Source organism: Capra hircus, chromosome 28, assembly GCF_001704415.2.
Source record: "Capra hircus breed San Clemente chromosome 28, ASM170441v1, whole genome shotgun sequence".
NCBI classification, from domain to species: Eukaryota; Metazoa; Chordata; class Mammalia; order Artiodactyla; family Bovidae; genus Capra; species Capra hircus.
In genome coordinates this window covers 15974745-15997921 of record NC_030835.1, presented here as the reverse complement: position 1 = coordinate 15997921, position 23177 = coordinate 15974745, and the positions used below count along the sequence as shown (strand labels likewise).

The following is a 23177-nucleotide window of genomic DNA, read 5'->3' as shown; positions in this document are numbered from 1 at the left end:
TGTTAATATTACTGATGCTCTATTATGTTCCTCCAAATTATACTTTTTCCTTCCCCAGAGGTAACCAACAGACTGAAATTTGTGAAAGAGTGCGCCAGAGAATTCTCCCTTTTTCTTTATAGCTTTATCACGTGTATATAATTACAAAACGATAGTTTAAATTGGCCAAAAGCTTTTGTTTGTTCACTACTGTATTCCCAGAACCAAGAACCTGGCTTGATACACAACAATGCTTAAAAAATAATTATGAAATGAAAAGATTATTGAAAGGATTAAATGTAGTTACGTATATTTTTAAAACTCCCACAAATATTATCTACAATTATTGTTATTCATTAAACAGGGTAATAATCATTTCACGAACTGTAGCTCTTCTTTTAGGCTGGGGGCATTCTTACAAATCATCAGCCTCTGGCAGAGCTCTGCATCTAAACCTAGGCGCTATATAAAAATGGTTAATAATGAAAAAAAAGTTAATAAGGGCTTCCCTTTACTGAGCACTTACTATGGTGCCAGGCAATGTGTGACTTAATTCCATCCTCTCAACAAGTTATTACAATGGCATTCCTCTTTTCTCCATTTTACAAATGAAAGAAACTGAGGCCGAGATTAAATTACCCAAGTTAGGGAACTGCAGGGACAGAACTTGAATACATGCTGCCTAAAAGCGAAACTGCTACCCTTTAAAGTCTAAGGGCTTCAGCAACTCCCTGGTGGTTCACTGATTAGAACGCTTGAATTTTCACAGCCCAAGGGCACGGGGTTGGATGTCTGGTCAGGGAACTAACATCCCGTCAGACACATGGCCCGGCCAGAGGAAGTAAATGTACAAAAAGTATACTATATCAGAATAATCATAATTTTTAAAAATCCTCAAACCAAAATACATTATACTTTCCATTCCGCAAGTCTTATGACCGGCAAAGGTCAAGGGTGAGAACCTCCCAGACGGAAATCAAAGGGGCCAGGGGTCAGCAGGAAGTCGCCACAAGACTTTGACTAAAATGCCATTGGAAGGAGAGTTACTAAAGAAAGTTCAGTCGCATTTCGGTTTGGGGTGGGACCATAAAGTTACCACGACATCTCAGAGGGGGAAAAAAAAAGGAAATACATAAAAATCCTCAGAAGCCCCCGCAAACGGCCATCACAGAAAGGAAACTAGGGCGTGCGCGGAATCCGGGTTCGTCGGCGCGTGCCTACTGCAGACGTGGCAGAAGGAGGGGCCTTGGAGCGTGGGGGGTGGAACTTCCGGGGGCGACGCGCCGGCCCCCTCGGAACCGGAAGTGGAGCCTGGGAGCCTTGACGTTAGGAACGAAGTCGAACCTGGATCTGGAGCCGGGTGAGGAGTGGCTTCGGGAGGTTGGTGGGTAGGAAAGCAGAGGAGATGCCGGGGTATCACTGGCCAGGTCGGCGTCCTGTTTGCCAAGGAAGAGAGAGGTTCGGGGGCGGAGCCCGGGGAGAGACCCTCACCTCATGCATCCACAATCCAGAATCAGTCCTAGACTCTCCTTTTCTCCTGGCCCAGATTCCGGCTCCCGCTTCCTGTCCAGAGCCTGTTGAAGGGCGCAAGACGCTCGATCTTCTACTTAGAGCAACAGTCCTCTCATCGTGGCCCGAGAAGCTTGCTTGGTTTCTTGGTCTTGATCCCCGGCACTCCCAGCCTCCACAGCTCGACTACTTTCAGAGTTCTAGGGAAGCTTGCCCCGCCCCCTGGGTTGTCACCCTTGACTGTCCACGCAGAATGAAGTCGAAACTTGAGCCTGACTCCAAACTCTTGTGTGTGTTTGAGGGAACTATTTCCTCCCATCCCCACCCCCACACCGACTTCAGGAAGATAAACGGGAGGGGGACATCCGTCAAGCTTAATGTTATGACCTGTGCAAGGTTCAGGATTTGGAAGAATAGCTCCTGAGATGGCTTTGAATTTAAAAAGTTCTAGTGCAAGAGCAGCTCAGCTTTTCTGTAGTTAAGGTGGCCCTTCCTAGCACAGGCGAGAGGCCCATTGTTCCACTGCAGCAGCTATGAGCTCTTTTGCTTCCTGGGTTCCTTCTGTAGGCTAGTTGGAGTGATCAGGTTGTGTTGAGTAGATGTGATCAGATAGTCCTGTTCTTGGAAGGATCCTGGAATTCACCCTCCAATTCACTCCTCTATTGTTGGGCAAGATTGTAATAATTTTGGATGTGGCCTAGATTCATGACAAGCCTATAAGGAGAGCAGAAACAGAGTTGGAGAAGTGCCTTGAGATTTGGAATAATTACAGTCCCTCTGCTTGAAGGATAAGGTGAATGATCTTTTCCCATGAAATCTAACTTTGCTATTGATCTTGGAACTGTTTCTCTGGGTTATTGTGTGAGGTTTTTGTGCCAAACCTGCACTAAGTTCTAATCTGGTACATTGCTAGAGTTTTCAGCTGTCCTTTACATTTAATGATTTTAATGCTTCAGTACTAAGGTCCATACACTCTTTTGGTGGGAAGACTGAGGATGGAGTAAGCACTTGATTTACTGCAGTTTAGCCTAAGAATGTCATTTTTCTAAATGGTCACTCTAAAATTTGTCTTCTGAGGGGGAGGGGATTTAGTTGATCTGTTTTAGATATGCAGTTTGAATGATTAAAAATGACTGGCACACTGCAGGGTATTCAGTTTTGTGGAAGGAATGGATGCTAGAGTGAATGAACAGAAAGTGGGAACATTGTTTCATTTACCTGTACTATCACAATAGTTCATCAGTGGCAGGACTCCTTGTATGACTAGACACTAGAAATCATACCACTAGGGAATGGAGGCTGCTGCCCCATTCCACTGAGCCTGTCTGAAGTTGAAATTTATACCCTCTTGGCAGGGATAAAGCATAGGGTTCAGAGTAACAAAATCCTAACTTTGAGGAGGCAGTCTGTCTACTGTCTGGGGAAGAAAATTACAAAGATCCTGCAATAGTGTGAGAATGATTAGGCTGATCACTGCCTGATAAGGTCAGTCCTTTTCTAGCTCTGTTTCCTACCGTGAATAGTGCTTTCACTTTAGAAAGTTGATTTTGACTAATTTCTGTCTTCTCTCCCATCTAATAGGTGAGACCAAGTCGGGGATGCTCTCATAATGAACGTTAACCAGTCAGCTCCACCTGTGCCGCCATTTGGGCAGCCCCAGCCCGTCTATGCAGGGTATCATCAATCCAGCTATGGTGGGCAACCAGGGTCCACAGCCGCCCCCACTCCCTATGGAGCCTACAATGGCCCAGTACCAGGCTATCAGCAAACCCCTCCCCCAGGTATGTTTCCAAGCTTCCTTTGAGCTAAGGAAGGGAATTGGTAATCTTCAGGTTGGGTGGTATTGCCCTACTTAAGCTGCCTGAAGGGTTGTGGTGACTGGGATTGAGGAACATGAATCTGGCTCTTGGTCACTGAGAGTCCTGTGGGCAGTCTGCCCTTTCCTGTTTTTATATAAGGTGACTGTGTCTTTAAAACATCTAGTAGGGTGTCCCATCTTCCAGGTTCAATGGCAGTTTACTTCATGTTGGTGTCATCCTGTGCAGCCTCACCTGGCTGAATTGTTCACAGCTGGATGGAAGGACTGTGGTCATAGTTCCTCCAGAGCCAGTGATAATTTCTCTCATCGGACTTGTGGTTCTATCTATACATGACTGTGGGACATAGGGATAAAAAGTATGATGTTTGTATGCCTGGGTTTTGGTGCTTCTCATATCTTTTTGGTGATAGCATTCCTTTTCCTTTGAGTTTCTTCAGCTTCTTAGATGTTGTCTAATATCAGGGAAATTAAAGGAGACTGGTTGTCCTTAGGGTCAGTGTTTGGCTTTTATATTACATTTTTCATGAAGTGGAGCTCATAACCTGTGGGTTATTCATAGGGGGCAAAAGAAGATGGTTGACAATAGCTCTTTGGTTAGGTGAAAGGGAAAGTGTTAGTTGCTCTTTGCAACCCCATATACTGTAGCCCGCCAAGCCTGTCAGACTCCTCCGTCCATGGGATTTTCCAAGCAAGAATACTGGAGTAGGTTGCCATTTCCTTTACGCCTCCCACATTGCAGGCAGACTCTTTGCAGACCCACATTGCAGGTTAGGGTTAGGGTTTGGGCCTTAGGGTGTGCCAGATGCTTTATGCTTTTTAAGAGAGTTAATCCCATCATGAGATATGTGAAAAAGAAGGCACTAAAGAGGCATAGGTAAAATTTGAGAAATGAATGAAGTTATTACCTTTTTTAATTTTGCCATGTGGCATGTGAGATCTTGGTACCCCAGCCGGGAATCAAACCCATGCTCCCTGCAGTGGAAGCTCAGAGTCTTAACCACTGGACCACCAGGGAAGTCCCAAAGTTATTACCATTTTTGTGATGACTTTGGGGGGGAAAAAAAAATTTTTTGGAGTGATGAGATTAGGTCTCAGGGCTTTGGAAGAGCCTTACTCTGGGTTGGGACTTTGGCAGGACAGAGTCCACGTCTGATTTGCCAAGCTGTGGCTTATCAAGATGGAGCTGGCATTGCCCCAAGAAGAAGCTCTGTTATTGAGAGGAAAACATACCTGGCTCTGTGATGGCTAGTGAGCAGGCCAGTGAATGGCTAGTGAATTCAGATTAATGTGATTAATATGAACCTGCAGGCAGGTTCTGTAGTGTCTAATCTCTACTGAGGGCAGAACAAAAGAAAAACAGTGGTTTGAACAGGGGTCAGCAGCATTTCCAAAGTGATATGCCAAGTAACTAATGGCTTTCTTTCTGCATTTCATGTGGGAAGGATGATTAGCAGTCATGCTGCTGCTAAGTCACTTCAGTCATGTCCGACTCTGTGCAATCCCATAGACGGCAGCCCACCAGGTTCTGCCATCCCTGGGATTCTCCAGGCAAGATTACTGGAGTGGGTTGCCATTTCCTTCTCCAATGCATGAAAGAGAAAAGTGAAAGTGAAGTCGCTCAGTCATGTCCAACTCTTAGCAACCCCATGGACTGCAGCCTACCAGGCTCCTCCATCCATGGATTTTCCAGGCAAGAGTACTGGAGTGGGGTGCCATTGCCTTCTCCACATTAGCAGTCATAGAAGTAGCTTTGATGGCAGCTCTGGTGAGCAGAACACGCGTAGTGCAGCTTTTGTGAAGACATAAGCGACAGCAGTAACTGGAGGCCAGGAGACCTGTCCTGAGGGCTTCCCAGGTGCATTAATGATAAAGAACCCGCCTGCCAATGCAGGAAACACAAGAGACCTGGGTTCAATCCCTGTGTCGATCCCCCGGAAAAGGGCATGGCATTCCACTCCAGTATTCATGCCTAGAGAATCCTCATGAACAGAGGAGCCTGACGGATTACAGTCCATACGGTCGCACAGAGTTGGGGACAACTGAATTGACTTAGCACACATGTACAACCTGTCCTGACTGAATAATTGGGCAGAAACAAAGTCTCCGACCCATGGGAACACTTCCCTGAGCCATGTACTGTTGGGAGTGTCAACATTTAGAAGTGGATGAAAAGAAGATGCTTAGGATCTGTAGAATATATGAAGAAGAGGTTGGCAGAATAGTCTCTCTAAGGGGCGCCTTTCTTTCTTTTTTTTTAAAGAATTAAAAAAATTATTTATTTACTTGGCTACATTGGGTTTTCATTGCATCATGTGGGATCTTTCATTGCAACACATGGATTTCTCTAGTTGTGATTCAGGAGCTTAGTTGCTCTGTGGCATATGGGATCTTAGTTCCTCCACCAGGGATTGAACCTCCAGCCCCTGCATTGCAAGGTGGATTCTTAACCACTGGACCACCAGGGAAGTCCCAACGGGTATGTCTTTACAACCTAGTTCAGCATGTTCTTGGTCATCTGCTAAGCCGCCTTCCTCGCATATGTTCTGAGTTTCTGAGTTCTAGGGTGGGATCTTTTCCTTAAAAGAGTTGATGTTTTGTCTAGGGTAAGAATATTAGACCGTCTGGATTGAGTGAGGGTGTATCGTGATCACAGGAAAGCTTTTCATTTTTGTGGCTCTGGCTACAGCTTCACTAGTAGTATACCTATTATACCTGTTTAAGAGAGTGAAAACTCTCTGGCTGGGCATCCATGTTCAGAATTTCTTGTAACTGGAGTTGCATCCTGATGGTGTCCTTTTCATTGCCAAGCTATGATATTATACTTGTGATATTGCAGTGAAGGTTGGAGCTTATTGATCCTTGCTTTGCATTCCTTGCTCAAGGTGGAGGAGAAATTTCCTAATTTCTTAGCTTCTCTTCATTACCCTCAGGTGTTTCAAGAGCCCCAGCTTCTTCAGGGGCACCTCCAGCCTCGACAGCACAGGGCCCTTGTGGCCAGACTGCATATGGCCAGTTTGGCCAAGGAGATGTACAGAATGGACCAAGCTCCGGTGTTCAGATGCAGAGGTATGTACTTGGGTCAACCTAAAATTGGTCTGATGAGACTGGAAGGATTAGGAATGTATGAGGGCCTATTTTACTTTTCTTTTTTTTTTCCCTTTGTTTTTCTCTTAGATTCCTTTTCCTCTTCCCTTCATCTTTTTGTAATTCGTTTTCCTTCTTCCAGATTAGAGATGCTGCTGCTGCGCCTCTGTGGGTTATTGACTCATTTAAGCACCTGTGTTGTTTGGCATATTCTTTCCATTTCTGTGAACTTGAGTTTTTTCCTTGACTAGACATATCTTAAATAATTGTTATGGTCCTTCAGAACCTACCCTAAGGAAGAAACAGGAAGAAGGAACCTTAGGATTATTTATGTCTCTTTTGACTTCCCCTTTCCCTCTAGAACAGGAACTTAGTAGGATTTATTGGTTAATTTGGGTGTGATCAGTCATGAAAAGAAAGATCGCAAAGGAAAACTACATAAATGATGAAAACTTTGGTGGTGTGTGACCCAATAAACCCTTGTCTCTGTGTGGAAGTCCATTAAAGAAGGGCAGTCATCTCTGTTGGAATGCTGTTTGTATTTTGGTAAACAAAGAATGAAGTATAACTGTGGTAGGATGTGTAGTAGTGGAAGAGTTGCTTTCTGACATTTTTATTAGGTGTCCAGAATATACATTTTTAGCATCAAATGTAAGCCCAGAGGACTGAGCCTTGGAGCTTACCAACTTATAAAAGGCATTCAGAGTAGTGGCCATCAAAATGCAATGAGAAAGACCAGTAGTGAGGTAGGTTAGCCAGGGTGTCATAGCATCCTGAAATTAGGTAAAGTAAGTATTTTAGGAAGTCAAGAGAGTAATCAGGTGTGTCACTTGCTGCTGAAAGGTGAGATGTAGACCAAGAATTGACCATTGGGTTTGACATCATTGACAAATGTAGTTTCAGTGGAGATATGAAGGCAGCTGTCTAGTTGGAGCAGGTGAAAGAATTTCAGCTGGGAAGTGGATTAATGTAACCTAAAACCCTTCTGCTATAAATGTCTAGAAAGGGGAGAGGAAATAGAAACAAAAATTTTTTTTTCAAATCCATAATCAAGCTTCAAGGAAAGTTAAATCCTCAAGTGCCAGATAACAAGTGGGAACTGAAAATCAGAGTGGTAAGTTGATATTGTGGCTGCCTGTGCAAAGGGTGGAAATTATCTTGAGGACCTAGGGGCTTAAGTTTAAGCAGGTAACTTGGGCATTTCTGAGCTGAGGTTTAGAACTGAAATCTTGTTTATGAAATCTGGACTTAGGCTACACTTCAGTAAACAGGTAAACTAGAAAAAAAAAATCTGTACACTGGCAGAGGGAGATAATAAGGAGTCCTGATTCTCCCAGGCTGGCTGAGGATAAGTTGCAGGGGAGTCGGGGGCAGGGTGTTTTTGAACTGCATGTGAACACCAGGGATCATTTGGGGTGGTGAAAATGTTCTAAAATTGGATTCTGGTGATGGTTGCACAACTCTTTAAATTTACTAAAAATCATTGAATTGTACACTTAAAAGGAGTGAATTTAATGATGTGGAAATTACAACTTAAACTTAAAAAAAAAACTTTGATACTGGGCAGCAGTATCATTGGAGTACCCTCCAGAAGCAAGTCAAATGCTAAACAACCACTCTAACTCAATTCAGGGATTTCTCAAAGGAAAAAAAAAGATTAGACTATGAGAGGAGAGCAGATAGTAGGCTAATACATTGATTAAGGGACTGTAACTGTCAATATAGGATTATGTACCTACCGAAGAGAAGGCAAATAAAGGTGTTTTCAGAGACTGGTAGTTTACCCTGTATGGGCCCTGGCTGAGAAAAGTACCAGGGAATAGACTAGGGGAAAAAAAGGAAAAAGAACCTAGAAAGAAAGATCTTTTAAAAGAGATATGAATAGTAATTAAAGAAGTAGAGATAGAGACTTCCCTAGCGGCCCAGTGGTTAGGACTCCTCATTTCCAATGCAGGGGACTTGGGTTTGATCCCTGAAGGGGGAACTAAGATTCCACAAGCTGCATGGTGTGGCCAAAGGGGAAAAAAAAGCATAGACCAATTTTTTCCTAATGTTTGGCTAAAAGATAAAAGCTTGAGGGGGATGTGAGGTTTTAGGGCAATTTTATTTGATTGGATTTTTAAAATCCAATCCAATTACATCTCAGTTCATTGAGATGTAATCCATATACCATGACCATTTAAAGTGCACAAATTTAATGATTTTAAGTATATTCACAGATATGTGCAACCATCACTATCGTCCGTTTTAGTACATTTTCATCACCTCAGGAAGACACACAATATCCTTTATCTGAGGAGCTATCCCTATTCAGCTTTTCCTTAAATCCCTCACTCCCCCAACCGTAAACAACCACTAATCTACTTTCTGTCCCTATAGACTTACCTATTCCGGATATTTCATATTAATAGAATCGTATATATTTTGTAACTGATTTCTTTCACTTAACATAATGTTTCCAGTGTTTGTTTATGTTGTAGCATGTATCAGTACTTTAATCTTTTTATTACAGTATTTCATTATATGATTATACCACTACATGTTCTTTATCCATTTATCTGTTGATGGACATTTGGGTTGTTTTCACTAATAGTTGGTTATTTTTTGAGATATTTGTATGTTTTTGTGCTGATGGGAATGATCAAGGAGAAAGACATTGAATGGGAAGTACTTTGGAAAGAAAAGTTCCAGAATGGAAAAAGATATTTACACATAAAGTAGATAAAAACATAAAATAGTGTCCAGAATATGTAAAGAACTCCTACTAGTCAATAAGAAAGAGTCAGTTCAGTTGAAAAAATAATAAACAAAATCCGGAATAGTATTTTATGAAGGAAGGGATACTAATGGCCAAAGAACAAATTAAAAAGCGGTTCAACCTCATAAATGAAGAAAAAAGTAAACGTTAAAAACCACAACAGAATTATCCTATGTATCAATCAGATTGGCAAAATTAAAAAGCTAATAGTACTGAATATTGCTGAGCATATGGATTATCAGGAACTCTCCTCATCTGCTGGTGGTCAGATGCAAATCAGTACAACTACCATGGGAAAATAACTTGGAATTATATGTTAAAATTAAAGATATCGTATCATATAAACCAGTAATTAAACTCATAGCTGTATGCCTTAGAAAAAGCCCAGGTATGTATAAGTTAAATATATGATTGAACATAGTAACATTATTGATAATATCCCAAACTTAGAAAACCTTCAATATCCATCTGTAGTAAAATGCTTAGGTAAATCGTGGCATATTTATTTAATGGAATAACATTTTGTGATGAAAGAGAATGCTAAATGCAGCAGCATAGATGAATTCATAAACATGTGGTTGAACAAAAGAAGCAAAACTCAAAGTACGTATGATGTGATACTGTTTAACAAAAGTTTGAAAACCTGACATAACTGAATTATAGTTTTAAAGACACGGGAACAATTTTTAGAAAGTTGGGAAAGTAGTTATCTTTGGGAGAAAGGGGGCTTCCCTAGTAGCTCAGCTGGTAAAGAATCCGCCTGCAATGTGGGAGACCTGAGTTTGATCCCTGGGTTGGGAAGATCCCCTGGAGAAGGGAACGGCTGCCCACTCCAGTACTCTGGCCTGGAGAATTCCGTGGACTGTACAGCCCATGGGGTCACAAAGAGTCGGGGACAATCCTGAGCGACTTTCACTTTTGGGAGAAAGGAAAGGGTTGTGAGGAGAGGCACACAGGGCCTTTGGTGTATTCCATTTCTTGACTGGCCTTTAGGTTACAGGGGTGTTTGTGTTATTCAGCAGTACACATATGTTTTATGTATCTTTTTCTATTTATGTTACATTTCACAATTTTAAAGTACACTGGACTAAGAATTGGGCCTGGACCTGGGTTCTAGTTCTAGTTTAGCCTGCTACTTTTACCCTTAGTGTTTTAGTTTTCCATCTGCTCGGTTCCCTTCATTAATTTGCTGTAAGAATTAAAGCATTTAGAGATGCTTTGTAAACTATAAAGCTATGTGCAGATAAGGTATGAGTTTATATGATAGAATACCAGTAGGCAGTTGAGAGTATTATCCATATTAATAGAGTAGTACCATGGAATACAATTGTTCTGGCAAGGATTTATAAGCATCTGCCATGGGCTAACAGTATGTTTGCTACTATGGAGGGCAAAAACTGCAAAACCCAGCAAAGAGCTTAGGGAGGTAAGTTTCACTAGCATAATGCCCTGAAAATGCTAGTTGAATGAACAAATGAAAAGTGAAACTGCAGGACCAGTAGAAGCTGACCAAACATAATAAAGTTCCAGTTATTTAGAAAGACAAAATAGACAGGAAGTATAAATCAGGATTTCAGTGTAATAGGCTACTATGATGAAGAATTTGATTCATTCTTGAAATCCCAGAAGGAGCTTGTTATGTACAATAATCTATGCTGTAGATTTCTGCAGTAATATTATTATAAACCACTGGTGCAATGGCTAGTTGGTATGCAGTGATATCACACTGATGCTGTATTTGTATTTTAATGTGGCAGGTGGTACCATGGGAGTGTCCAGCGCAGTTATTCAAGTAATTAGACTTTGCTGGATAGACTCAGCTAGCAGGCTGCCTGGCTTATATCCTCTGTGTCTAGCCCTTAACTCTGGTGAGATAGCATCATCTTTCTCCTTAGTAGAGAATTCCAAACTTAGCTCACCAGCTCTTCTGATCTTAAGAGATTTCTAATACCTTTCCCAGGATTAAGTGATCCTTTGGTTTAAAGGTTAAACAATCAAACTGCATTTGTTCAAGCCCACATTTATTAAGCTTCTGCTGTGTTAATGCTTCTGTGCACCTTTAATTTCGACTTCTTCAGTGCTTTTGAATATAGAACCGAAGTGGCTTGTCAACAAAGGATTAAGGCAGAGGAGGTGATAATCTAACTACCAGAGTAAATACTGTTTGATCTGAGGGTGCTTGGCACGTGTTTTTGGAGTGAACCTAATGGAAAACAAGGTTTGCCCTGAATAATCACAGTGTAGATTATTAGGAACGTGATTTATTCACAAATATATAAAAATATGAAGCCATATAAGAGCCCAGATGAGAGTAAGATGCTGTAAAACAGTATTGTTTCCCATATAATGTGGGGCTCCTGTCAACTTGGAAGGGATTCCTGGCCCACTAGAAGCTTCTGCCTTCCATCTCTTCACAGGCTCCCTGGGTCTCAGCCGTTTGCGTCTGCCCCATTGGCCCCTGTGGTCAGTCAGCCAGCTGTGCTTCAGCCCTATGGGCCTCCCCCGACAAGTGCACAGGTGACTGCTCAGCTGGCCGGAATGCAGATCAGTGGTGCTGTGGCCCCAGCCCCTCCCGCTTCGGGGCTGGGCTATGGTGAGTACCTATGACCATAGGAATACTGTTTCCTTTTTAGAGGCATCTGTCTCTGGGGTATACCTGGATCCCTTTTATTTCTTTTATGTATTCCTCTAAGCCCCAGCAGATGGGACAAGTCATTCCTGCCCCTCGGGTGGAAAGGAAAGTGGTTTGCTGAACAAAGAGGCAGAATGACTGGGGTTCTGACTCTACTTCTTCTACTTCTCAGGCCCGCCAACATCACTGGCCTCAGCCTCAGGAAGTTTCCCTAATTCTGGTCTGTATGGCTCCTATCCTCAGGGCCAAGCTCCTCCCCTTGGCCAGGGTCATCCGGGGGCCCAGCCTCCCCAGCGATCTGTCCCACCACAGGCCTCCAGCTTCACATCCCCCGCCTCAGGGGGTCCTCGGATGCCTTCGATGACTGGTCCACTCTTGCCTGGACAGAGTTTTGGGGGGCCCCCAGTGAGCCAGCCCAACCATGTGTCCTCACCTCCTCCTCAAGCTCTGCCCCCTGGTACCCAAATGACTGGGCCCCCAGGACCACCACCACCTATGCACTCCTCCCAGCAGCCAGGCTATCAGCTGCAGCAAAATGGTGAGTTTTTCCCAAGGACTACCTAGGAGCCAAAAGCTTCCGCTATTCAGGTGTTTCCATTGTTGTTGTTATTTGCTTCTGGTATTACTTGCTAAGTGGTGAACTAGATAGACAGCTTCAGGGTATTATTACTAAGATGTGGGGTTTATAAGATTTTTTTTTTCTCACAGTTCAGATAACAAATGGTTATTACTGTACCTCTCAATTCTGTGTTTATAATAGGAGTCTAGTCATTTCCGTGAGGCCTTAAGAGATAGGGAAGGAATATTTTGTTCATAAACCTTGCACTTGTCTCCCAGGTTCCTTTGGACCAGCCAGGGGCCCTCAGTCCAATTATGGAAGTCCCTACCCAGGAGCAGCCACTTTTGGCAGTCAGCCTGGGCCTCCTCAACCATTGCCTCCTAAGCGCCTGGACCCTGACGCCATCCCGAGCCCTGTAAGTAGATACTTATGTGGTCCTGGGGAAGGAGCTTGTGGCTATCAGATAAGTGAGTCAACCTAGATGAGATGTTTGCCTAGCCTTTTCTGATTATTTTTCCCTTTTGTTCGTCATGTTGCAGGTGTAGAGCCTACATGTAATTTTTGACTCTCTAAATAGAACTTGACGTTCCAGAAGTATTTTAGGGGTATTTTTACTTTATAGCTGGGCAGGAAAGGAAGGGAAGCCAGGAGTGATCAGCAGTGTCATAGAGCTCTGGGTTGCTGTCACCACTGGACAGAGCCTGGAAGCCTCTGCTCTTTTGTGGAGTACTGGCTGTGTCCAGGTCTTGTCCTCTTAGATCTAGTAGGATAGCATAGCAGTCTTCTTAATGGTTAGAGCTGGCGGGGAATCTGGTGTTATTGGTGAGAAAAAGAAAGCCTCTCTGGACTCTTTCTGCCTCTACTTGGATAGTGTTTTAGGAGAAAGCCTTCAATACTTTTGCTTGCTAGTCTTCTGCTGTGTGGATGGAGAAAAGTGATCTACAATTTCAAGGGCAATGTGGGGAAGTTCCTTCTCCCAGGAAGAAGGTGAATCTTACCCTTAGAGCCATCAGAATGCTCAGACCTTCCTCATCATACTCAAGAGTAGAGGCTGATACGGTATTCCCAAGTGGAGGCCACTGTATAGTTCTGTCTGCAACATTTGCTATGTCAGTTGCCTCACCATGCTTAGCCATTGTCATATTCCATCCTGTTCTCTTCCCTCTTCCTTTGGGGAACCATCATGGTGAGGGACCCAGCTGGCTAAGGGGGACCCTAGAGGATGAAGCAGTGCCTCTTTCCTTTTTCCTCTTTTAGTGAGAAGGAGCGTCTGGTTGGATATGAGGGGAGGCTTCTTTCAGTGTAAGAGTAGTTCTTACATGGGAGGCTTGGCCTTTTGGAGGGAACATCCCTCTTCTTCCTTCTTAAAATTTCTCCCATTCAGCCCCTCCATATAACCCCTCTTGCCTCCTGTTTGCCCCCTTCCTTATCTTTCTACATCATAGGCTAAGCCATTAAAGGCTCTTTTTTGGCCCAGAAAAATTTGGAATTTCTGATCAAGAGGGGGCCTGATTTCAGCAGTAGGAGCTGGGCTCCAGCTGTTCATGTCTAACTCATCAGGGCTGAGAGAAGTAACATCTGCTTCTTGTTCTTTTGTCTCCCTCCCTGTATTCCCCTGCTGCCTTTATTATTAAAACACTAAAAGCAACTCAATGAGCTGCCTCCTCAGCAGAAAACCAGGCACAGAATAGACCCTGATGCCATTCCTAGTCCAGTAAGTGCAGGGGGTGGGTGTGTGTGTGTGATCCCTGTGTTAAATCACCCGTGCATGCCTATGACCTCATCTTCACCTCATCCACCATGTCCATCCCTCTCCATCCTCTTCCCTTAGTCCTTCTAGACCCTTGCTTTTACAAGCTAGAAGGATATGCATGCCTCAAGTCACCATATAATGAAGTAGCAAGCTGTTAGCAGTGCCTTTAAGTATGGGATGGTAGAAGGTCAGGCTCGAAGGGCGAGATCAAGTAGCTTGTTAAGCTTTGGTTTTAGCCCTGCTGGCTCCTCCAGGAGCCTGCCTGTGACATATGATGGAACAGGACAAAACAGTAGATCCTTCCCTTTTGGGTTTGATTTGTCTACTGCTTGTTGCGGAGAAACATGGGTAGGTGGCTACTAATGTACAAGTCTGGGAAACTGGCATTTCTTACAGGGAAAGGGACTGCTGGTTTGGGAAAGTGTGGGTCACTTTCTCATCTGGAGAGTCTGTTTGACTCTGATATATTTCTAAGCTTCAGCTCTTTATTCTGTGGGACACAGAGTCTTATTTTCCCTTTACTTTTTCTGGTTTTACCAAACCCATCTTGAAGTAACTGACAAAGGTTATCAGTCTGCACAAAGATCTGATCACCAGCTTTGCAATATCTCTTTTTTTTTCCTTCGCTGGGTCTGTCAAAATGTGGGAGACTGAGGATTGGGCTGTAAGATCCTCTTCTCCCATGTTTACACACTGATGCTTACCTGAAAATAAGGCAGCATCTGCTTCCTCACCTTACCTGATCATTTCTGGCTGTATAATCCTCTCCTCAACCCTGTCCCTTCTGCTCTCATTGAGTGTAGAGTCATTCCAGGTAGATTTCATTTTTACATGGTTACTGTTGTCTGTGTTCCTGCTCTTGGGGAGAGAAGGGGAGGGGAAGCCTCGATGGGGGAGGGAAGTGGAATCTGACCATGTCTGAAGGCTTGTGATTAGAGCTGGAGCTTTCCTGGAGTAGGTATTGTAACAGGGTGATCACTGTTTATTGGGGGTCAGGGCGATTCATAAAGAAGCCCTTTCTCAGTGTTGCCCATGCAGCAGGTTGCTGCTGACTATAGAGTGGAAGATTGGCATTACCGCATTTTATATGATCTCCAAAAGGAGAGCAGGCCTGGTGCATGAGGTGTGTTCCTTGGCAAATTCTTAGTTTCTGTGCTGCAGCTCCAGCCTTTCTTTCTCCTGCCTCTGGGACGTGGTACTCCCTTCTCCCTTTTCATCTGTCACTTCATTCATTTCACTTCTTCCCTACAGATTCAGGTTATTGAAGATGACAGGAACAACCGGGGTTCAGAGCCATTTGTTACTGGAGTACGGGGCCAGGTGCCACCCTTAGTCACCACCAACTTCCTGGTGAAAGACCAAGGTGAGAAGGGCAATAACTCCTCCCTGCAGGACTTTTTCTCCAGCATTATCAGCTTATGGATGGGGCTCTTGTCAGAGACCAGTCCCTCATTGGTCTCTAGGGGGAAAGAGCCACCATCACCTCTAGCATCTGTTGGGGTGATGGGGTGTGTCAGCAATGGCGAGCTGGTGTCTGGAGTGATTCTGTGATCTGACTCAGCTTTTCCATCCCCTCCTTCAGGAAATGCAAGTCCCCGGTACATTCGATGCACATCCTATAACATCCCTTGCACCTCTGACATGGCTAAGCAGGCTCAGGTGCCGCTGGCAGCTGTCATCAAGCCGCTGGCAAGGCTGCCCCCAGAGGAGGTGAGTCAGGGACAGACTAGAGTATAATAAGAGGGAGGAAGTGAGGGGGAGCGAGGATAAGACTTCTTCCTAGATGTGATTCTGGCAGTCACAGTGGATGAAGGCTTGGTTGGTCGGGAGGGGAGCGTATCGTCAATAGCTTTCTATCCCAGGGCCCATGCCTGAAGAGGGTGATAGGGAGGAAAGCAAAAGCCCAAGAAATTGCTGGATGGAGCAGAGTTCACACGTGAAACACATTTCGAAAAGAGTCAAGGCCAACTTGTAGGGGAGAAGACAGCTGGAGGCAGGAGCCTCCTGTAGCACGGTCATCACCTGGTGATGAGAGGCACGTCACTCTGGTTTTTCTTGTACTCTGTCCTGTCATCCCAGGTAGGTTAGAAATATTAGGACAGCATATTAAGAAACAGAATCCAGGGGTCCTTTTACCTGGTTTGGGCTATAATCTGTCACCCAATACCTGGAATCAGGATGAAAAGAGAGAGTGCTTGGAGCTGCTGCGCCATGCCGTGGTGTATATACACTTGTGTTCATGCCTTAATGAACTTGGGGGCGGATTTCTCTATAACTGGACATTCAGGGCTCACCTTACATCCTGCTCCTTTGTCTTGTTCTGTCTTTTTCTCTTTCTCTTTTCCTGAGTCTCAGTGAGGGTGGCTGGACACTTGCCTGCTGGTCTCTTTATCTGTAGCGTAACATCTGCCTGGGGTGTCAGTAGGTATCACAGAAATCCAGGGATTGGGGAGGACAAGTGTCACAAATACTTGGGTGGGAAAGGAAGCAGGAACGAAGGGGATTGAAGATTGGGCCAGAAATGAGAATCCTGGGTAATCTTTGACTTTCTCCTCATGCGCCCACGTCAGCCCCTGGCTTGTTTGGGCCAGTTCCACTGTTGCTCTTCTCTTTCAAGAAGTGAAGTTCTAGAGATGAGGAGTAAGGAGAGGGACTATAGTCCTTAGACCCTTAGGGACATTTGTCCTCATTCCCCTTCTCTCTGCTCCCTCCGCAGGCAGACTGTCTGAGCCATGTTCTTCTCCCTCCAGGTTGTTCCTCCTCATCTGTTCCCACATATCACTGTAGCTTCCTTCTGTGTCTGAGCCCCTTCCCTTTGCTCCTTAGGCTTCACCGTATGTTGTCGACCATGGGGAGTCTGGCCCTTTGCGCTGCAATCGTTGCAAAGCATACATGTGCCCCTTTATGCAGTTCGTTGAGGGAGGGAGACGCTTCCAGTGCTGCTTCTGCAGCTGTATCAATGATGGTACGTTCACAGAGGCTGGGGCTGGGGGATCCTGACTGCATCTTCATTATTCTTTTTCTAGTTAGATAGATGAGGCTCCATTGTTTAGGAGATGGGGACGTGAAGTGCCTCTGGGGCTGTGGGGCATTAGAGTGAGCTCAGCCAGGACCAGACGAGGACCGAAAGCGGACCCATGAGTAACACTCTGGCCTACTCCCCACAGTTCCTCCCCAGTATTTTCAACACCTGGATCATACCGGCAAGCGTGTGGATGCTTATGACCGTCCTGAGCTGTCCCTGGGCTCTTATGAATTCTTGGCCACTGTAGATTACTGCAAGGTGAGGGAGGGGAGCATGGGGAGGAGCAGTGGGTGAAGGACAATGAGACAGCTGAGACTTGCTGTGGTCATTTCCTTCACCCTGTCACTGTCCCCTTGGATGTTGGCTTATCTCTAGTCAACTGACCTGCTTACCGCTAGCCCTCTCCCCTCCAACATTTCCTTCTTTTGCAGAACAATAAGTTCCCCATCCCTCCTGCCTTCATCTTTATGATTGATGTCTCCTACAATGCCGTCAGGAGTGGTCTTGTCAGGCTCCTCTGTGAGGAGCTCAAGTCACTGTTAGACTTTTTGCCTAGGTGAGAGTTAGGGGCCAAGGTATCCTAGGGATGATCATGGCTGGGGAGGGGGCGCAAGGGTGGGTGGTTGGGATAACTCAGCATGTGGATCCTGACGTCATGCAGTTGCCTGGTGGAGAAGGTGGCAAGTCTGGGTCACAACATCCCTTTCTGCAGGGAGGGCGGGGCAGAAGAGTCAGCAATCCGCGTTGGCTTTGTCACCTATAATAAGGTGCTCCACTTCTACAATGTGAAGAGCTCATTGGCCCAGCCACAGATGATGGTTGTATCTGATGTCGGTGACATGTTTGTGCCACTGCTGGATGGCTTCCTGGTCAATGTCAGCGAGTCTCGGGCAGTCATCACCAGGTAAGAGTCAGATTATGGGGGTAAAGTGAGGTGGAGGGCAAGGTACAACCACAGAAAGCCAGTGATGGACACAGGCTATGCTTCAGGAGTTCTCAGAGTCTGGGGGCCAGATGACTTTTTGGGGGAATTGAGGGATCTGAAATTTGGATAGAGTTTTGATTGCCTCCCATCACCTATCTCTTAAGCTTATTGGATCAGATTCCAGAAATGTTTGCAGACACAAGGGAGACGGAGACAGTATTTGCCCCAGTGATTCAGGCTGGGATGGAGGCTCTGAAGGTAAGGCGAGAGTCCTGGGCAGCCACCTGTGTGACACTTTCTTCTGAGCATCTTACCTCTGGGATACAACCCCTGTTTCTTTAGTGACTGGTGACTGTCCAGTGAGTCAACTTGTCTGACATAGTTGGCACTGAATAAATGACAAGGGACGGGATGAATGAATAATGGATGAATAAAGGAAAGAATGGACCAGTAGATCTCTCTCCTCTTCTAGGCTGCTGAGTGTGCAGGGAAGCTCTTTCTATTCCACACCTCCCTGCCCATTGCAGAGGCCCCAGGGAAACTGAAGAACAGAGACGACAGGAAGTTGATCAACACAGACAAGGAGAAGGTGTGGGACTGGGAGCTGGGGGGAGGACTTCGCATCACAGAGGAACGTGCTGTCTCTTTACAGTGCAATACTCTAAACTTTCTCAAGGGGCTACTGGGACTAGATCCTCTGTCCTTTCATATCTGTGGCTGCCAGCCTTCTCCACCGCTCCCACACCTCTCTACCCCATCTCATCCCAAAGCCCTTGGTAGACTTTTTAAAGAGAATGTTCTACTACTATTGCAAACTGTAAGGTAGCTCTGAAGTCTTACGTGTCCTCGAATAATAGCCCATATTACATACATAGTTCTCAAACAGGGTGGAACTCAGGTCTCTGAATACCTTCTTCTGTTCTTGCCTAGACTCTGTTCCAGCCTCAGTCAGGTGCCTATCAGACCCTGGCCAAAGAGTGTGTGGCCCAAGGCTGCTGCGTAGACCTCTTCCTCTTCCCTAACCAGTATGTGGATGTGGCCACCCTCTCTGTTGTACCCCAGCTCACTGGTGGCTCTGTCTATAAATACGCTTGCTTTCAGGTACGGCACGGGACTCTGGGTGGCACGTGGAGGCAGGACTGGAATGCCTGCCTACAAGTGGAGTGGCTCCTTAGCTACTGACTCATTGATAGGAATATCATTGAGAAGACCACACAATGTGAAGAAGAGTGTAGCGAAGAGGAGCACGGGGCTTGAAATGAGCCCCGGGTTGATATTCTGGCTCTACCACTTAGCCGCTATATGACCTAGGATAAATTACTTATTTTCTGCTTTGTTTCTTCATCTATAAAATGGGATTTTAAAGTAGTTTTTAAGTAGGGTTTGTCATCAGGATTAAGTGAGCACATGTAAAGCACTTAATGTAGTACTGGGCATGTAATAAGTGCTTAAAAGCGTAAATAATAACATCGTTATTATTACCTTTACCTTATTGTCATTACGATTCTGCAGGCTTGTAGAGTGGAGAGGGTACAGGGATTGTTGGTGGGTTGTATGTAGTAGGTGATGTGACTCTGGGCCTGGGGATGCAGGTGGAAAACGACCAGGAACGGTTCCTGAGTGACTTGCGTCGGGACGTCCAGAAGGTTGTTGGCTTTGATGCTGTGATGCGGGTCCGGACAAGCACTGGTCAGTTCTGGTTGGAGATGAGCAGCTGAGCGGGGGCCCTCAGTCTGTGCACCTGTCATATCATTAACCATGTCCCCATCCATGTGGCCTCAGGTATCCGTGCTGTAGATTTCTTTGGGGCTTTCTACATGAGCAACACCACAGATGTGGAGCTGGCTGGGCTGGATGGGGACAAGACGGTGACTGTGGAGTTCAAGCATGACGATCGGCTCAACGAAGAGAATGGAGCCCTCCTGCAGGTGCTGGACAGGAGGCAGGGGTCGGGGAAGAAGTGTCAGCGGTCACGTCACTGGATTTAAGTAGGCTATAGGGAAGGGGGTGAGGGGTGCACAGAGAGGACTAGAAGAGGCTGGAGAAGGGATGGCTCCCATCTTTCTTCTAGCTTCATAAAATAGCAAACAAGAGGTGTCGTGAGGGTCTTGGTGAGGGAGGGGTGTGAGTTGCCCCTCTCTCTCCCCGTAGTGTGCCCTGCTCTACACCAGCTGTGCAGGGCAGCGACGGCTCCGCATCCACAACCTGGCTCTCAACTGCTGCACTCAGCTGGCTGATCTGTACCGAAACTGTGAGACTGACACGCTCATCAACTACATGGCCAAGTTTGGTGAGGGCAGAGGCCGGGCAGAGTGGGATCGGGGCTGAGGATGGACAGCAGTCCAGCATTCCTGGGTGGCTGTGATGGTGGGAAGGCAACCGTGATGGAGTGGCTGACCAGTGACTATGCTGTCTCCTTTCCCATCCAGCATACCGGGGGGTCCTAAGCAGCCCTGTGAAGACTGTTCGCGACACTCTCATCACTCAGTGTGCCCAGATCTTGGCCTGTTACAGAAAGAACTGTGCCAGCCCCTCCTCTGCGGGACAGGTGGGGCAAGCTTGTTGGTGGAGAAGGTATTGGGATACACCTTTGCATTGGGAGGGATTTCTCATGATCATGATCACTGACTTTGTTTTGATAACTCCCTTAGTTGATCCTTCCTGAGTGCATGAAGCTCCTCCCTGTTTATCTGAACTGTGTATTGAAGAGTGAGGTCCTGCAGCCTGGAGCTGAAGTCACTACTGATGACCGTGCCTACGTCCGGCAGCTGGTCACCTCCATGGACGTGGCTGAGACCAATGTCTTCTTCTATCCTCGGCTCCTACCGTTGGTGCGACTGAATGCTGGAGTGTGAGACACTGTACCGAGAAAGGGGCATCATAGGAGGAGGAAGGGAAGGATTAATATTGTCTGTATCTGACGCTAATACATTTTTACCTATATTATCTGATGTAATATTTTCATACTGAGAGTTACTCAGGTGCTTAGTTTTCAGAAATTTTGTGTGTATGGGGGTGCAGGATGGGCAGGTGCAGGTGGGCAAACGAGTCTTAAAGTCATTGGTAACCCTTTGCCCTCTTCCTTTTGTCCAGACAAAGTCTCCCATTGAGAATACCACTGAACCACCAGCAGTCCGAGCATCTGAAGAGCGTCTAAGCAATGGGGATATATATCTGCTGGAGAACGGGCTCAACCTCTTCCTCTGGGTGGGAGCGAGTGTCCAGCAGGGTGTTGTCCAGAGCGTCTTCGGCGTCTCCTCCTTCAGTCAGATCACCAGTGGCCTGGTGAGGGCAGGGCGTCAAGGAGAGTGTGGGTGTGGAAGTAGGCTTCCTGATAAGAGTAGAAGCCAGTAAAGTTAGTGTGCTCATTCTCTTAAGTAGCAGGGGACACTGAGAGGGAGGGTGCTGTCATTCTTCACAGGCTTCCATATTTCAGATAATGCATAAATCTGTGCTGCCCCATCTTGTCTACTGGATTCAGCATACCTTACCATAAGGATATTGAATTTTGTGTTTCAGAGTGTTCTGCCAGTTCTGGATAATCTGCTGTCTAAGAAGGTGCGAGGCCTCATTGATGGTTTGAGGGCACAGAGATCGCGGTACATGAAGGTAACAGTGATCCGAACCTGCATTTCTTACCTTGTCAAGTCCTCACTCTGAAGGCGGGGTGGGAGAGTGAGCGCCTAGATAATGGGATTTCGGGGCATATGGTTAATTCTCTTCAGCCCTGCATCACGACCCTGTATTCTGACTATAGCTTATTGTGGTGAAACAAGAGGACAAGCTGGAGATGCTGTTCAAACACTTCCTGGTGGAAGACAAGAGCCTGAGCGGGGGAGCGTCCTATGTGGACTTTCTCTGTCACATGCACAAGGAGATTCGACAGCTGCTGAGCTAGAGCACATGGGTAACCAGCACAGGGTCCAGGCCAGCTTCCAGAAAGTGCCCAGGACAGCAGAGAAACTGGGACAGTTCCATATCTTATATGTCATGTAAGCTGACCTCAGTCTCTTTGTGGGGAGGGGGAGGTATAAGGAGACACCTTCTTTCTGGGCTCAAGTATCCTACCACTCTGTCATGTCCTGCTGTTGGAAGGTGCCCCTATCCCCTCACTTTATCCTCCTTTTCCTGCTAATCCTGTCGTAATGAATGTAGTTTCTCAGTTCACTGTATATGATTTGGTGTTGGGGGATTTGAAGCCACCCAGACCCTGGCAATATTATGTGTCCCTTTGGACCAGCCTCCAAGAAGAGAAGGGCAGGTGGGATGGCACGGAGATCCCAGGGGGTTACTACGGCGGGGAGGGGCTGCTAATTCAGCTCATTGTCATCAATGACTTCCTATATTAGGGAAAACATACATACAGGTGCACGAGAGCTGGGCTGTAGGCCATAGATGGTAGATGGTAGGTGGTCAGTCTTCTTGGGCCTGGAAGTCAACAGCCAACTCAAAGTGACTGAGGGTGGTTGATTAGCTTTCTTGCTCTGCTTCCACTGCTCTTTCTCCTGCAATGACCGATGATCCCTTGGTGGACAGAGACACATTATCAGAAATGAATGAGCCTGGGAACAGTTGCAAAGTATATTGAGACCTAGGAGAGGTATTAGCCTCCTTTCCAGCCAGAGCAGCCCCAACACTGGATGGTTCTGTAGGGAGCCTGGTCATCAACTTGCAATACCTCACAGAGCCAGCCTATATACCACTCTGAGCTTCCGCTGGAAACATTGCTCTCCAAGCTGCTGGGGAGAGAGGCAGAAGTGGCTAGTCTCTCCTGCTAGGACACCACTCAGGCTTTGGTATTGACAGAGTGGCTGACAGTTATCTTCCAACCCGACCTGGCTGGGGCAGGACAAGGGCTAGGCTTGATGGTGGCCAGGCTTGCCTGCTCCCAGCCTGGGATGCCCCTGCTCTGGACCTCTCATTTCTCTTCATTGGTTTATTTTTCAATGCATCTTTAATTTGTAAAGAAATAAAAATAAATTAAGATGTATCCAGAAGCGTCATTTTTATCTGCCACGTATCACTTTCCCTCCAGTCCTTCCTGCCAGGACTAGCGGCTCTCGGGAAGTGGCCGGCTGAGCTGGCCGCTAAGCCGCGCATGCGCCACATGCCCCTGTGGCGTAGGACCTCGTCC

At 46.0% G+C, this 23177-nt stretch overlaps 1 protein-coding gene across 2 annotated transcripts; it reads left to right on the top strand.

Moving 5' to 3' along the window:
• SEC24C (SEC24 homolog C, COPII coat complex component) lies at window positions 1211–23039 on the top strand. Of its 2 annotated transcripts, XM_005699216.3 has the most exons (24): window positions 1211–1339; window positions 3070–3269; window positions 6238–6373; window positions 11567–11742; window positions 11954–12319; window positions 12619–12755; window positions 13986–14054; window positions 15345–15456; window positions 15676–15803; window positions 16920–17058; window positions 17261–17376; window positions 17550–17674; window positions 17831–18022; window positions 18208–18301; window positions 18516–18632; window positions 18974–19144; window positions 19636–19732; window positions 19826–19971; window positions 20195–20333; window positions 20473–20591; window positions 20695–20874; window positions 21137–21328; window positions 21563–21652; window positions 21801–23039. In XM_005699216.3, the coding sequence occupies exons 2-24, from the start codon at window positions 3098–3100 to the stop codon at window positions 21939–21941; spliced, it is 3354 nt and encodes a 1117-aa protein (XP_005699273.1). In that variant the 5' UTR covers window positions 1211–1339; window positions 3070–3097; the 3' UTR covers window positions 21942–23039. The 2 variants fall into 2 exon arrangements, with proteins under 2 accessions (XP_005699273.1, XP_005699274.1); XM_005699217.3 differs by lacking the exon at window positions 13986–14054 and having other exon boundaries at window positions 1240–1339.